General features: G+C 49.5%; 1 protein-coding gene across 1 annotated transcript; it reads right to left on the reverse strand.

The window, feature by feature from the left end:
- Positions 1-50: 50 nt before the first annotated feature.
- Positions 51-16491, reverse strand: LOC122616030 (tetratricopeptide repeat protein 28). The gene is made up of 7 exons (XM_043791271.1): positions 16420-16491; positions 12124-12315; positions 5772-7841; positions 4526-5693; positions 2783-4463; positions 1952-2721; positions 51-1880 (listed from the first exon to the last, which is right to left on the reverse strand). Exons 2-7 carry the CDS (start codon positions 12265-12267, stop codon positions 145-147), a joined length of 7569 nt encoding a protein of 2522 aa, XP_043647206.1. The 5' UTR covers positions 12268-12315; positions 16420-16491; the 3' UTR covers positions 51-144.
- Between the last annotated feature and the right edge of the window lie 744 nt (positions 16492-17235).

Here is a 17235-nt window from a genome sequence, read left to right on the forward strand (position 1 = left end):
TAATGTAGACTTACAAAAATAGTTGAATAAATTTTAATCAGTGGCTTGGTAATGAATATAAGTTATGCGTTAAATCAGTTTAATGAAGACTATGAAAGAAATAAATATAGTTAGTAATTGAATACAACGAGGGATCGAGTAGCTCTAGACAAGGCGAGCAGATGAGCAGGTTGCTCCCGAGGAAGCACTCTGCGCTTCCGCCTCGCCTCCTTTTCCAATGCCCGCTAGGCTTAGGGCTCCTCCGGAGGCACTGGCCAAAACTCGTTTGTAGTTGCTGCTGCATTGGGAATCGGCTACCGATCGTCCATCGCCTTCATCACGTCGAGATAGATCAACGGAGTATGGAGCTCCTGAGCGGAGCTCGGCACTCGCGGCCGTGTGAATTTCAAGGCGACGCTCCAATATATCGGCTGTGGTCAGTTCGCTGGCCTGTACCAAACTGCTATCCGGCACATTGCTAAGCCAGGGTTTAAGGATACTCTTCTTCTGAATGGTGACCGCCTTGCAGCGGCAGATGACGTCGGCGGGCTCACCACAAATGGGGCACGTGTTCTCCACGGACGTAGCCGAGGTGCCCTCTACTTCATTGGCTCCTCCACCCACCACTGTGGGCATGGTGGCTCCGGATGAGCTGCCACTCAGCTCCAGCTCGCTTACAGCGTCCACCAGAGTCTTGAGATTGGCACCCGACTGTGGACAGGCCTCAGTTATGGACACCACCTCCTGCTCCTCATAGTTGGGACTCAACAGCAGCTTGGAAAGAGGTGGAGCCAATCCTAAGCCCACATTTCGGTCGTGATACATTTCCGATATGCTTGGAGTCAGTTCGCGGTTTATGTGGCGCATCATGCTGTCCTGCAGGCTCTTGGTACTTGACTTCGAAGGGGGAGGAGTCTCCTCCTGCTTGGGTTCGTTCAGCAGATCAGAGTCCGTCTGTGAGAAATACAAGCTGGATGGATTGAAGACAACATTGGAAACGTCCTCCTCCTCGGGCAGAGCAAGGGGTTTTCTGGCAGCAGATCCACTGGTCATGGCATTTCCACTTCCAGGTGTACTTAATTCCGTCCTTACACTCAGCCGGTCCATAAACAGAGCATGCTCTTTGTTAACCCGCGCAGCCAGCGAGCTCTGAGCACTTCCCAATTTAATCTTGGGTTTGCTGCGTCCTCCTGCACCCACGCTCAAATTGTGGAAGGTTGGTGGACGTGGTGGCGGTAGTGGTGGCTGCTGTTGGGGGATTGCTGTGCTAACTCCACGTCTCAGTACCGTAGCATGGCCGGATCCCTCCCAATCAGTGGTGCTGCTGGCCGAGCTGGAACTATCGGGTCTTCTATTCAGGGCCGTGGATGCTGGAGGAACTATTGCTGCTGAACTGGTCTGGGAGTAGAGACTCCTAATGCGTGTCTGATGGGCCAGTGCCAGTGATAAGCTCGGATCGGTCACTGGTGGACTGGGAGTGAAGGCTGCATCGCTCTCGCCACCTCCACCAGGTCGGGAAACTCGCACCGGCGCTCGCATGCTGGCATAGCCAAGTCGAGGATTGGATAAACCAAAGCCAGGTTGAGTGACATAGCCATCCGACAGGGAGTGCTCACTGTCGGTGGTATTGGCCAGACTGGAATCCAATGCGCCACTTCCTGCACCGCCAATGGCATCAGTTCGTCCGCCATCTGGTTCCCCACGACGTCGTACATATGAAATGAAGGCACTGCGTGGATGCAATGGCAATGGTGCCTTGTTACCACCATTTACGGAGGGAGTGCTGCTGGCCGTAGGTGGAATTGTAGCCACGTCCATTTCCGGTTCCGCCAGAGACTCACAGCTGCTGCTGTGATCGGAGTCTCGGTCCAGTCCCAGGTTTTTGGGCGCCTCACGGGTGTCTAACGTGGAAAGGTCACCATCACATTATCAGCATTAAATCCATTAGGTAACCCAATGCAGCATTACTTACCAAATAAGGCGAGGAGCGCCTGCAAGACGAACTGGCACTGCCGACGATTGGCCTGCTTTCCGGTGCGCAGGATCACTTGGTCTGCACCCACCTCCGTAAGATCAAAGCCCACGGAGGCGAGCAGTTCATGGCAGCCGGCCACCCTCCAGAGTCTTACACTCAGCGGCATCTCAATGAAGCAAGTCTCGGCGATGGCCTCCGATTTGGTGGAACTTGAACTGTTGGCGGGATTGGAGCCCGGAAACTGGGCCAGGATATTGCGCACCACTGCAATGATGTCGCCCGCATACTCGGCACTATTCACATGGACCAATTTGCCCAGAGCTTGGAGCGTGGCCGGAGTCAGGGCAAGAAGAGCCTGGAGACTGGCTGAGCACTGGGCCAGTCGTTCCTCGGGATCCGCTTGGGGGAAGAAAACGCTGGCCGGAATCCCATTAGCGGCCGGCTCGACGCGGAAGCCCACTGCCATCAGTAGATCCTTCCAGCCCGCAACCGGTCCAGCCTTATTCTCTATGCTCTGCTGCGTGGTGTACATGGCGTTCTTCTGGCCGCGGTGGATCCGCTGCAAACTCTTTTCCACCAGATGCAGACAGACGCGCAGCGCATCGCGACAACGCTCTGGAGTTCGGAGGAGTTCGCAAAGGGCATGGCCCATGGCCACCTTGTTCGATAGCCTGATATTGCTGCCCACCAGTAGAAAACCGGCCCAGTTAGCCGGATGTGCAAAGTGCTTGGTGTGCTGCACAGTTTGCATGGCTTCCGCCAGGGCGCTGAAACAATCGAAAGTCATTAGTATTTCCATTCTAATTGTGAAATAGGATAATAACTTACCGGGCAGCTCGGGCGCCCTGCAACAAGGCGGAGTAAAAGGCGCGCAGTAGAATCTTGGCCGCTGTTTCCGGCACGGGCCACAGCGAAATAAGCACGACTCCGGCTCCGGCTAAAAGCCAACCGCCTGCCAGTTGTGCCACCCCGTCTCCGGTGATGGGTTCCACGGAGTGATATGAACTCAGCACCACCAGACGGGCACTCAAACGCAGTTGTCGCAATTCTCCAGCTGCCAACGTAAAATCAGTCATTTGTGGCTCATGCGGCTCCTTTTGCTCCGGTTGTTCAGCCGTAACCACATCGCCGGGACTCAAGACAACTGCACCCAGCTGCCAGCTGATATTCGCCGCAAAGTGGACGCACTCGGCGGATGGAAGCTCCGCCAGCACTGATTCCTTGGTGGCATTGGAACCGGCCAGGGCGGTGGCCTGCAGCATATCAGCCACCATGGCGGCCTCCTGCAAGGCTGCAGGCGATTCAGCTCCAGCCCAACCCCAGAGCTCTGCGAGATTGGCTGGGATACGAGGTCCTCCAACCACAAGAGCCTTGGGTGGACGAGCTCGATCCCTTCTGATCCTCGGACGACTGCGCATTGATTGCAGTGAGGGAGCTGTTAGAATTGCACACCTCTCACACAAGTATTCTCCATCCTCTTGAGCTGCTCTCAAAATGGCAAATGGCACCAGATACAGCGAACTATCTAGTACCAGGACCAACTCCCTTCTGCCTTGTCGGATGGTATCTGCTTCTCCAGCTGGCAGCAGATCATCAAATGGCGCTAGCAGAAGATTGTACAGGATGTGCAGGCAGGATGGTCCTCGCCAGACCGGCAAGCCGGGAGCTCTCCGGGAACTGCGACTGCCAACGGATCTCGTCGAGCCTTGCAGGCTGGCCACTGAGCCACCGACCGATCCCACCGAGAAAAGCGAACTCAACGAGTAGTTCGAGGAGTTGAGCAGCTGGTTGCGGCTCACCATGCGTAGAAAGCCTCCTCCGCCGGAACCTCCAGCTCCTGGGAGATCCTCCAGCAGTTGTTCAGTGCTGGCACGCCATCCACTACCGTCGCCTTCGTGGAGGAGACTCTGGGAGTTCACACCCAGATTATCCCTTACCAAGCTCATATAACGTTCCAGTAAGCGATTCGCCTTATTGGATGTCCCCTGGTCTTCAGCCTGCTCCTGATTCTGATCCCTGTTCAGCTTGAGTTCTCTCTCCATCTCCAGTTCCTCCTCCTCCTCTTGCTCACTGAGGGACAAAGGAAGCTGCAGGCTATGGGCATCGATCTTGGTCGCATGGAAGCGTACAATGCCAACATGTGGTTCCAGCAGCCAGGTGAAGAGTTGATCCCCAGCCAAGCTGTAGTAAAGTACGGTACTGCGACCACGGTCCACCGTCTCTTGAATGGTCTCGCTGTCGGCCAACGGAACCTTGGAGCCCTCTCCGCTCACGGCATCTGCTCCGCCACGCGCCTTGCATCGCTCGGCGGCCACCAGGGCATCCTCATTGCGATTCAGTGCCACCAGGAGAACTTGAAGCAGCTGATAGCAACTGGTCTGTAGATCGTAGAGGGCCTGCCGCGTCTCCGGACTTCGCTGTTCATGGCGCACGGACTCCAGCAGTTGGGCGGCAGTCTCCAGTTGAATGTGGGCTCCCTCGGCATCGCCAGAGGATCGAAGGGCAAGACCTACGTCGGTAAGCCAGAAATCGGTTAAAAATTATTACTAATCACACATATTTCGTACTTACCTAATTGATGTCTTATCTTGGCTTCCTCCTCTGACTTTCCCGTGGTCTGAGCACTGGCTAATCCTTGCCGCAGATAGTCCACCGCTTGATTGTGCTGCTCCAGCTGATGGTGAACCCTGCCCAATGCCAGGCACGCCATTGCCTTTGCCAGGCGATCCGTACTCAACTCCAATTGCCGTTCGTAGCACTTGAGGGCTTCTGCCTGCTGGCCCAGGGATTCGTGGACGGATCCAAGATTACTCAAAGCTCTCGCTTGTAGGGCGGGAGCTGAGAGTTCCGTGCAAATCTCCAGATCCTGCCGGTGCAGCTCCAATGCTTGCGCATGTTGCCCCATTCGCTGTTGCACCTGACCAAGGGCACACATGGCATCCGATTCCAGGGATCGATCCTGCAGACCCTGCGCCAACTCACGCTGATGCTCCAGGCAGTTCAAGGCCTGGGCATGATTCCCGAGGGCGGCATGGACGTGACCCAAGTCACCATAGGCTAATGCTTTGATCTCTGGACTGTGCAGCTCGTGGGCAACCACCAGACGTTTCTCGAGGCAAACAAGAGCGGCGGGCAATTGACCCAGTGCTCTCCTGGCTTGACCCAATCCTCGATAGGCGCGCTCCTGATCCCGATGGCTGGTCAAGCCCAAGGCCAGCTGAAGCTGACGGTCGTGACACTTCAGCGCCTCCTCATAATCTCCCAGAGCGGCATAGCAATCACCCAAATGTCCCAGCGCTCGTGCACGATCCGCTTGAGTGGAGGGTAAGGAGACGCGTTCCAGGGTTCCCAATTGCGCCTCCAGGCAGCCAATGGCCGCCTCATAGTGGGCCATATTTAGTCGAGCAATGCCAAGATTCCCGTGCGCTTGAGCCTCCACTGCAGCATCCCGTTGCTCCTGAGCACGCTCCAATTGCTCCTGGTAGCACTTCACCGCATTCGTCCAGCTGCAAAGGGCCATGTGCACGGCTCCCAAGTGGCCATGGGCACGGCATTCGCCGGACAAGTCGCCCAGCTCCTGGCGCAGCGTCAACTCCTGGGTGTGATGACCCAATGCCTTGTCCCAACGTCGCATCAGTCTGTGGGCCAATCCCAGAGCTCCACAGGCAGCTGCTTCCATGGAACGATCTCCAGCAGCTCTGGCTAAAGCCAACTGACGTTGATACAACTTAATGGCCTCCTAAAACGGAAGGAGAAAGAAAATGGAGAACGATCAGAGAAGGGATCAGGGTAATCTTTTAAATGGTATGTACTTTACCTCATATGATCCCGTTCGTATGAGGATATCACCAATGTTCCCCAATGCCCTAAACTTGGCTGGCAGTTGGTTGGTGGCATGGGCCACCGCTAGGAACAGCTGCTGACACTCTAAGGCGGCAGCAGTGTGCCCCAGGGCCAGATGAGCGAGCCCCAGATTGCAGTAGGCCCTGCCCATGTTAGGTCGATGCTGGGCGTCCTTGGCCAGGGCCAGATCCTGGTCGTAGTATCTCACAGCAGCCCGATAGTTTCCCAGCGAGAAGTGAGCGTAGCCGAGCAGATGACACGCCTTACCCTCGGCGGCCACGTCACCCAGTTCCTGGGCGAGCATCAGGTAACTCTCGTAGTGAGGCACCGCCTCCTCGTACTCCTGTCTTCCACTCAGGCAGTTGCCCAGGTTAAGCAGGGCACATGCCTCTCCAGCGGTATCCTTCAAGGCTCTTGCGGTGGCCAGGTGCGCTCGATAGTGGGTCAAGGCTGCATCATGGGCACCCAGCGCCTGATAGGCCACCGCGAGATTACCATGCGTGGCCGCTTCGGCACTGCGATCGTTCATCGCCTGATTGATGGCCAGTTCCTGCTTGTGGTACTTCACTGCCGCCTCGTAGGATCCAGCCATGTGGGCCATTCTGGCCATGTTCCCGTACGCTTTTCCCATGCCGGTTCGATCGCCCAAGGAGCGGGCAATCCCCAGATGCGCCTGGTGCAGCTTCAATGCGGCATCGTGGGAGCCAAGCATCTGGTAGACAATACCGAGATTGGAGCACGCTCTGCCCTCGCCCAGCTTATCCCTCGCTGCCAGTGCCATGGCCAACTGACGTTCGTGGAACCTCTTGGAGGCACTGGCATCACCGGCACAACGCGCCGCATGACCCAAGCCCGCGTAGGCAGCCGCCTCCATGGATCGATCTCCCAGAGCTTGAGCAATCCGGAGTACCTGCTCGTGACAGGCTGCCGCCTGGGTGAACTGACGCCGCTGGTGATGAGCAGAGCCCAGATTGGAGTACGCCCTGGCCTCTTCCACCTGGTCGTGCAGCTTGCGTGCCAATCTCAGGTGCTGCGAATGGCAGTCCAAGGCGGCTTCACATTCTCCGAGTGCCAAGTATACCGCTCCCACGTTGCCAATCTCCCGAGCCTCCTGCAATCGATCTCCCAGTTGCTTGAACAGCTGCACACACTGTTTGTGGGAGGCCAGGGCATTGGGATAATCTCCGCTAGCCGTGTACACGTGTCCCAGTGAGGTCAAGGCTGCCGCTGCCGCCTGAGTATCCTTGCACTTCATCGCCAGGACGAGTTGGTAGCGATGCGCTGTTAGTGCCTCCTTGTGGGCGCCTTGACTGAAGTAGGCCGAGCCCAGATTGCCATGTGCCCGACACTCGCCTGCGGTATCTCCCAATGATTTGGCCACCGCCAAATCCTGCTGCATATAGCCAATGGCCTGATCCAACTGATTCAGGGCCCAGTGCGCGGAACTCAAGGCGCTGAACACCGAGCCTCGCAGTTTCAGGGAGCAACTGCCGATGCGAAGAGCAGCCTCCAGAACAGTTACCGCCGCCGGATACTGTGTCGCCTGAAGCAGCTCCTGACCCACCACAGAGCTGACCACAAACGGCGACTCCTGCAACTGCATGGTGCGCAATTGCTGCAACGTGGGTTCCAGTGCCGCACGCAAAGGACTCTTCAAGGAGGCTTCGACCAGGCCGCCCATCAGCTGCTTGTTGCTCGGCTCCTGAGCCAGTCCGGAGGCAAATGCAGCCAGCGCCTCACCATAGCGACCGAGGCACTGCAGTGCCACGCCCTGGCGGAAGTACGCCTTTGGCCATTGCGGACACAAGTCCTTCGCCTGCGTCGCATCCTGCAAAGCGGCCGTAAATTGGCCCTGTTTCAGCAACGCAGCCGATCGATTGCTGTACAGGATGTGGTTGCCCGGATCCAGCTGCAGTGCATCCGTGTAGAGCAGTACGGCCGTAGCAAAGTCACCGCTCTGGCAGGCGGCATTCGATTGACGCACCTTCTCCAGGAAGAGGGCGCGGTTTGCAGCGGGCAACTCCGGCGTGCATTCCGGCTCATTCTGCGGATTAAAAAGATTCGGAGTCGGGGGATAAGCATATATGTAAATAAGAATAACATTCTAAATGGCTTACAGATGGCACTAATTAAAGAAGTTTCTTAGAAAGGGAGATGGCACCAGTCGATATTTTTTCAACGTGTAGCCGATTAGAGTTAGCATTGATTAGGGCCAAATTACTGGGCTGAGTAGCATTCCACAATGCGATGGCCTAAGTAGAGCAATAAACACGACTGTACAAAAGTGGAGGAGCAGACGGTGCAGGGAGCGCCAGTTGGGGATTTGCAGAATTGAGGGAAGAGTCTGTATGATTGCAAATCTGCCGCTGTTATTGGGACGTACAGTGGGCTTGAGTTGCATATTTCAAATGAGAAAACTAAGGATACTTGATCAACTGAGATCACTTTGAACGGCAGTCCACGTATTGACGAAGCCAACACATGTATATTTTGGTTAAAACAAAAAGAGAAGTTTAATGATTTTTTAATTACCCTGCCTTGTTTATTATCCAATGTGCCTAATCCTTAACGTGAACCTTCCGTAGAACATTTATTCCCAGGTAAAGCCCTACTGGCTGACCCACAGTGCGGTCGTCAGTGGGTTGTAATTATGTTAAATGCCGACGCACCAGCTTGGCGGCCAAGTCAAGTCGCCTGCCCTCGGAACACAGGTATGCGGCCACCGAGTCACGTTTCCCGGCCAACTGCTGTTCACAGCTCGCACTGCTCGCAGCTCACAGCTCAGAGCTCCCAGCTCCCGATCCTGTTCGCTGGCCAGGCCATCAAATGCGGAAGCAATTCCACGAATTCGTGGCCCAAGAACTACACTGAACTGAACTGAACAGAGCCACGACTATGCTGCTGGTGAATCAGTAGCTTACTAGCTGTGGAGCTGTGGAGCGGTGGCCTTTTTTGGCATAGGCCACCGATGGCCATGGTCACGGCCACATCCACATCTCGCCGGGACATTGAGAGACGAGACCGTGACAACGACGTGGAAATTTTTACATATTTTTTGAAGCAATTAAATGCAATGAGTATGCAAATGCATTAGGCCAGCACTGAAACGGCGACCGAGTCCCAGTTGGCCAGTCCTTGATAGCAAACGTGGCCAGCTGGCGAGGCGTGAGTCGCGACGGATACCTTGCCTAGATTGGCCTTTTGGCCGAAAACCTCTCCGAGCTCCGAATAAATCAGCCTGCTACAAAGTATCTGACAGATGCAGAACGCAATTTTCGTTTTATGCTGCCTATAAATGCCGGCCAAAACGGACTTGGCCCCAGCGATAAGCCACAACTGAAGAGGGCGTTTCCCAAAAAAAAAAAAAAACACCGAAAAAAGTAAAGCGTGCGGAAACCGAATTGCTAAATACCCTGGCATAGTATAGACTTGTGGTCTTTGAAAGTGAAATGTGTACATAGGAATCTTCAAGTAACAAGTAAGGTAAAGTCAGTGGAGGAATAACTGACTTAACTAAAGTTCCCTTTGCAAAGGGTATCCAAACCGAACTTGGACTCTTCATCTCCAGAGCGTTGGCGGTGCTAGCCGAGTAGATCTCGCAGACATGATATGGCGGGTCTGCTGCCAATGGTCAAAGTCAAATAACACGCACAGTGAGGAACATGCCCTCCAAATGGCCAACGAAGAAGATCTCCGGCGGTTGGGAGCGCCGCTCTGGGAATTCTGGCGGAATGGCATTAGCAGATGTTATCACTTTGACTAAAATAATAATAATAATAGCAGTCAGTCCGACAGAGTTAGGCTGAACTTGAGCCGGAATGTCGATGGCTTTGGATAGGGATAAGCTCAGACTGTGGGAATGTTGCCTAGGAATGAGTTTTCCTTGATCCAGCAATGACAGATGACTTTAAAGTAAGTTTTGCTTTATAGAAAGAGCTCTCTATGTTTTATCATCTATATTACGGTTTAAGCCCAAGAAACCCAGTAAAATTTATAAAACGAATGAATTAAGTTTCCTTTAAATAACTGGCTACCTGCTTTTATTGACTATACAAATTCCAAATTTGCCTCAAGGCATTTCATTCCCTCGCTGGATAAACTCCGGGTCTGTAACCAGATCACTGGAGGCACTTTTCTGTATTTGTATCTCCTAATTAACTACCTTTCTTTCCTTTCCAGAGAGTACAAAATCACAGTGGATCTTTTTCTGGATTTTCTGCCCTTTCGCTCCGTTTGTGTTGCACACCGTGCTGTATGTCAATTTAGGAATTGGCGCCCAAATGGCACATAGAGAAGTCATGTAAAGTGATAGTCTGGCTATCTCGCTTCGCCAATTCCAGCTAAATTGGCAGCAGCAGTTGCGGTTGCAGTTGCCGCAGCAACATGGCCAACAGCAACTGCAGCAGCAACTTCAGCCAACCAACAGCCAAGCAACAGCAAACCAACAGCAGCATTTTAGAAAATAGTCAAAGACGGACAAGAATTTTATGCAATGAGAAAGGGAGAAAAGCGGGTAGAGAAAGGAAGTCGGCGGTTGGAATTCAGGAATGCCAGAGAAAAACCTGCGTTTCGAGAACTGGTCGCCGTTTTCCTGGCTGTCCGCCCAGCAGCTAAAGCAAAAAGAGCAGAAAAAATAGGGAAAATAAAGTGAGCGCTGCTCAGTAAGACAAAAAGTGGCACCCATAGATGCACTCGGGCTGCCGCCTGGAACCAAAACGGGCTAGTATGTGTTGGCCAAGCTGTTGGTTTTTTCCATATAATCGTATATGGTTGAGTAAGTATATGTGTGTTAGCCCCAGAGGCTGGAGCATCGATAAAGTCAGCCGCATTGGAATGCGAACAATTTCACGATTGCTGGTGGCGCACATTGGCATGTTTTGCGTTCAACTCGAGAATTTTGTTGCAATTTAACGCGTAATAAAATAATTAGCTGCGGGCTGAGCTCCTCTGAATCTCTTCCCCTTTAAAAGCCGCTCCTAATCCGCGATTATCCCATTGCAGAGTGGGCAGGAAGTGGGCCGCTAGGAAATGAAATCCAGGCATTAAACTTTTCATTTTTTTAGATACCGCTTTATGTGTATAATATATGGTCTCAATAAAAATTGTCGGCCATTTAATAATCTCAAAGGCTGCAGCTTTCCCATACATACTTAATTACTAGCTTCATATAAACATAATTATTAAACAAAAATAAAAGTATATTAAGAACTGGCTTGGTTGCATGTATAATATTATTATGGAGAAGTCAGGTATCTTTGCAATAAAAGCAAACTTAAACTAGAGATTTTATTTTATAGGACCATCACAGGGTAACCTTAAAATATTTGTCTGTTTAGACTTAATCGAAATTGACATTAGTCTGGAATTTATGCACTCATTTAGCTGCTGATTCCCCCACTTCGCTGCCCACCAACCCTAAATTCCTGGCCACGCTTCTCTGATTGTAGAATCTGTGGGGAACGGGATTGGGATTGGGAATGGGTAGGGGTTGGGGAATGGCAACTTCCTATCGTCCGTCTAGCTGGCGAAAAGGGACACTCGAATGCCAGTCAGTCAGTCGGACAGACGGCGAGACAGGCCGCAGGGGTCTCGATCTGGATGCTGGAGTGCTCGCTCACTCCGACTCCCGACTCCCGACTGCCTGAACCCTGGATTCCGAATTCTGGTCTGGAGTCCGTTGCAGGGACAGAGTCTGAAACTTATCCAACATCGTTGACGTTGTCGTCTGTTCCTCAAGTTGTTGGATCTTTTTTTGTTCTTGCCCATGACATGACAGCGCGGAATATGATGAAAGGGCCCAGGGAATGGGAGTCAGGGTCAGAGGAGTCGGAGCCGGAGTCGGAGTCGGAGTCAGTGTCAGAGCCATTCGCAATCGCTTGAGGTTTTGCGTTTTGGCATTTTTATCTCCCCGCTCGGCTGGGCTTTTGTTTAATTTGGCCCTTGTAGCTAAGCCCTTTTGTAGTCTTGCCGCTGAGTTAATCAACATTGAAATCATTTTGCCATCATTTTGATTATTGCCCCTGATTGTTTTTTTTCTTCCTGTTCAAAAAGCACAGCATCGCTTTTTTCTTATTCATTTCCACTGCCTCATCTCATCTCTTTTTGTTGAAAAAGTTTTCGGCGCGCGTAATGCCTGATTAAGTTTTATACTTTTGAAGGCCATAAATAATTGTCATGGTGTTTGAACTGCAAACTGGAAATACATGGCTGGCAAACATGTTTTTCGATAGTTGGGGCCAAGGGGAGGTGCTCAGGTGGTATGGTACGTTCGCAGTCAAATACAATAATTAAACAATAATACGATTTCATTTCGCCTTTCGACTTACCTCGGAGAAATCCCGCTGCGACATCTTATTCAGCAGCTGCTCGCCAACGATGGCAATTTTGGCATTGTTCTCATTATTACCAGCGGCGTGATTATTTGCATTAAAGTTTAATGGCAAATTTATAATGTTCTCATAATTCGTCATTTGTGTGCCAGCGAGAAATCATTAGGTCGCCCTCTGATCTTCGTATCTCTGCAAACAAAAGAGGAGTAAATGGTGTTTTGTTTATAGAGCAGCTATATAAATACAGAAAATAAAGCGAAACAAAAGCAAAAAGCCCCTGACAATAAGACTTTCAAATGCCGGGGAATTCTAGGGAATCAAGGGACGCCTCTTATGCAAATATTGGCCGATCCTCAGCCGCAGTCACATAAACTTGACAATTGAATGTGGCCATAAATTTGTGCGATACCCAAACCCCCTTCCCCCCAATTCCCTCAATTCCACCCCACAAAAAACAGACAAGCCGTGGCGCACAGTGGCCTCAAGTGCGGTGAGAACTCTGTTTCCACTTTGGTTTTTGCGTTTGGGTGTCGGCTTTGGGTTGCGAGATTCTGATTGCGCCATTCACTTGCCAGCGGCGCCTGCCTATCATCAGCATCGGAATTGAAAAACCGCCTCTTCCCTTCGAATTTGTTATCATTTAATTGGCTCGCCTTCTAGAGAGAAAGTTGCGAAAAGCAAACAAGAGACTGCAATTAAAAAGCACCGGAATCAATTAAGGCGTTCTTCATAGGCGGAAGCTCCCAGACCCCGAAGAGATGCGATTTGATACATTCACCATGCGGCAATAGTGCGTGGCGACTTTTAATGGGCTTCCATTGGTGGCCAGAAGCCATAGATACACAGATGCACAGATACACGGCCCTAATTGAAATGTTAGGCCTTGTAACAAGAGTGACTTGAGTGACAGGCGTAGGAAAACCGCAGTCACCATGGATCCATGAATCCCTGGAAAGGTGCGTTCCCCCAGCTGAATTGATTATTCAGTGCAACTCGCATGGAATTGTAATGAGTGAGTCGCGGGTTTGGAATTTCAACAATCAAATTTTATTCAGTGCACAATGCACTGACCACCGGCAATTATTGTCCGCTCTGCTATATTTTAATGGCCATTGCTGTGCTCTCAATTCGCTGCGATCGTCGGCAAAACTGCCTACAAATAGGCATAAAAATTGTCATAAACCGTAATGCATTCAGGTGGCTGTCATAAAGCGCTTATCAATTGGTCAACGTCTGTGTGGCGGCACTTGTAACAGTTCGCTTTTATTACTTTTATTGGTTTTCGTTGTTGTTTTTACCTGGATGCTCGCCATTTCTTTATTTAGTTTTTTTTTGTTTTTGGCACAATTATCATCCGTTTCTGCGATTGCGAGTTTTTACTGGTTTTTAATGTCCGGTTGTGATGCCCGGTTTTATAGCAAATGAGATAATTTAGATGCCTTTATGGTCTTATAATTGCACTTATTGCCAGCTTTTTATGTTCCAGTGCTTCGGTTTTTTTGTACAAGCTGGATTATGATACCTAGGGTTACGAATGGGCGAATTTTTCGCTTTCGATTATGTTTTCTGTTACTTTTTGCCAGTAAAACCGACAAGTTTGTGCCCTAAGTCTTTTGTGATTTCCTTCAGGTGCGTGGAAATAAAGTCATAGAAAGTTGCTGTTTGCTTAGCAAGTAAAGAAGTTAACAAAACAAATATTTTTGAGTTTTCAGTTAATATTTTGACATTTTTAAATGAAGAAACATAATTTGTATAGGGTATCCTTTTGTATGGCTCCAAACAAGGAGTAATTTCTTTTTGTAGCTAATGAACCCTTACAGTTTATTTGCGCCAAAAGTCAACAAACACCGCGACAGCACCACCAACAAGAATCGCTTTGAATTGCTTTTGTCAGGTCATTAGCGTTGACTAAATTTGCCTTAACTTAGGCTCCTTTGCAGGGGCCAGCATCTACTTCAACTCCACCGTCACCGTCACCAGCACCACCTCCATCTCCATCTCCACCACCAGCCACACCCCTCTTTCTGGCCAAGCCACTGTCACAGTAACAAAGTGTTGCAACAGTCTTGCATTTGGCTACGTTGGCGGTCGTTTAACGAGCACAAAACTCAGCCCTGGGCCACATGGAAACAGCAACATGGATGAGAAGGAGGACTCGTCGGCATCAACCGAAAAAAATAACATGACCACCACTGGTTCAGATGCAGCAGAGGAGGCAGCGGGTATGCTCCGACTTTATTACAACTTCTATAAATGATTTCCGCTATTAAAGTTAAACATTTTTGCATAATTTTTCACTTAGAAAGGACAACAAGGAACAGCACCAAACGAAATCGATCAGGAACTGGAACGGCGCGGAACGAGGGGAAGGAGATGCAGGGCAACGGAGAAATTCCTCACGCTTCATGAGACCCGCCAGGTATGCCCCAAAATATTCCACACCACAACGCCTACCCAGACCCAGACCCATATACCCATACCCAAACTCCTGATCCGCGTTAAGGGTCTCCTGCCAGACCGCGTTCATCGTCATCGTCATCGTCAACGTCTTCTTCGGACGGTTTTTGATGATAATGCCCCTGCTCCGGCACCAACTGCATCCCAATGCCCCTCCTCCGATTCAGCCATCTCGTAACCTGTTGAAATGTGTGACAAATTGGGCGTAAAGAGGCCTCAGTCCTGTCCCTTCCCCAAATTCTGTCCCATTAAACCCCCGAGCATGAAACGTGGGCGTGACAGCACCGATTTTGGTAAAGATTTTTTTTTCGATGCTTTTCCTTTGCCCGCAAAGGGCGAAAAATATATTTGGAGCGTTCTCAGTGCAGAAATTGAGTCATAAATTATTATGTTTATTACATTTTGCGATTAAGTGCACTTGGTGGGATGGGATGCCTTTGTGCATAAATATATACCAAATGTACTTATCATAAGTATAGGGAATCAACATAAATTTAATGAATTCAATAAATCAGAAATTTCTTGATATTAGCCAATTGTACATACCCAATAATAAAATCCATAATAAATTATTTTTTGACTTACGGCACTTTCCCTGAAAACCAAAAACTGTAGCCAACACAATTTCCCAGGGTTTTGATCGATGTCACTTTCCCCCCTAAATGGCCGCGTCTTTTTCCACACATTGGACACTTGTTAACGGACAAATCGGCAACACAATTAATCACACAACATGAGATGTGTTGCGGCTAAAAGGGGTTTATGTTTTTTGTTTCGTAGGCCTAGCGTTTTTGCAGCCGTAACTGGCATGCTGTACAATTTCTGAAAAACTCATTAAAATTGCTGGCTGGCAAGGAAACATACGACTGCAGATACATATTTTCCAGTTGCCACAACATGAAAACAGCATTGAATAGAAAAAGGAAACAAGGCGGACGAAGGAGAAGAAAGATGCAGGCAGGCCAAACGAAAAACAATTTTAATGAAGCCAAAGTCGCAGCCACTTGTTGCAGTTGCAGTTGTTTCTGTGGCAAGCCGCATTGTTGCCGCCTTATAAGCACGGCATGCATTTGTTGCCCGCAAATGCGAGTGGCACGATGTAATTGACATCATTAGACTAAAGCGCACCGAGTTCGACTAGAAAGTGGCCGGCTCTTCCTCTTCCTTCCCGGCATTGAGACACCGTTAGCCCCATTACCACTCTACGGCCGACTCAGCCCACCCAGCGCAAGTTCGTGTCCTAAGTCTTTTGTTTTTCCTTGGAATTCCATTTCAATGAAATGGTATGGAAAATACTTTCAGCATTGTTCTGAGGTAGCATGATATAAGTAGTATAGGTTATTTAAAATTGACTTGACCCTGATTCTAGAATTAGAATTTGGGAACAAATATCAAGGCTGTATTAAAACCACCAAAGAAGTTACTAAATTACCACAGTATTTTTAAAAATTCATAAGAAAATTCAAATGGCTCCACATTACCAATTAAGCTAAAATATGCAGTCCAAAAACTAAAAAAGATGAGCATCATTATTTTTTTATGGTATCGTGCTACGATGCATGTGAAAATTCATGGTAGTAAAATCCGCCCAAAAAGTAACCCCTACACGGCACCGTTAGACCGACTGCACGACCCACCGCGATGAGGAAGATCCCAAGGTACCCCATAGCGATCCCAACGAGGCCCCAATTATGCAAATTATTAAATGAAAATAAAATCTAATATAATTATTTCGTGCTGGAGATTCGAATTCCTAATGCCATTGTCACATAAATTTCAAGTTTAAGCATTTTCGGTTAAGACTTTCTTTGGGAATTTATGGGGATTCATGCTCACCATGGAATGTGGCTGGAGACTGGAAATCTCTGCTTTGTTCTCCACTCTCTTTTCCCCTTTTTATTGTTTCTTGCTTTGTTTTATCACAGGCTGCCGCTGAATTATATTGAATTAATGTAATGGGTGAAAATGTGGCTCATAAAGTGGTAATTATACGAAATTAGAGCAAACTTGATGGCGATTTTTCAACGATTAAGTTGGTAATGGGTCAATAATAATGAGTAACGAACGGTTTCAAAAGATTTCGCACTCAAAATGATTGATGGCTTATATATGCAACAGTTATTTGCTTATTTTTCGCAACCTTTGATTGCACTTTATATAACTTTACAGATTTATGCAGCTTGGCGGAGGAGGTTGCATAAATTAAAAATACATTTATATGGCTCTTTGGTGTCATTTTGGTTAGTAATTTATGTAGAATACGGCTTGGTCAACAACAAGAATCCGAAGAAGAGGAAAAAGCAGAAGGAGAAGTCGCACTCACACACACACACGCACTCACACAACCACACACACTGGAACACAAACGCGGGTCAAACAAGTCAGGCAACTTTTTTCACCTCTTCGGCCAATCTTCGGATTGCCTTCCTTTTTTCTCTCATTTTTTCCTCTTGTTATTAGTAGCATTTACTTAGGAATGCACCAAAGCGAGAACGTATCGGAAAAAATGTACCAACAGCCACAAGTGCACAATTGAAAAAAATTCGGTTGGAAAATGGTTTTGGCCTGGTTTTCTGCACCAAAGCGAAAGAGCGACAGAGGGACAGTGAGAGCAAGGGAGTTTCGAAAATTCCCGATCGCGAACAGATGTCA

This window comes from Drosophila teissieri, chromosome 3L (assembly GCF_016746235.2).
Source record: "Drosophila teissieri strain GT53w chromosome 3L, Prin_Dtei_1.1, whole genome shotgun sequence".
Classification (NCBI taxonomy): domain Eukaryota; kingdom Metazoa; phylum Arthropoda; class Insecta; order Diptera; family Drosophilidae; genus Drosophila; species Drosophila teissieri.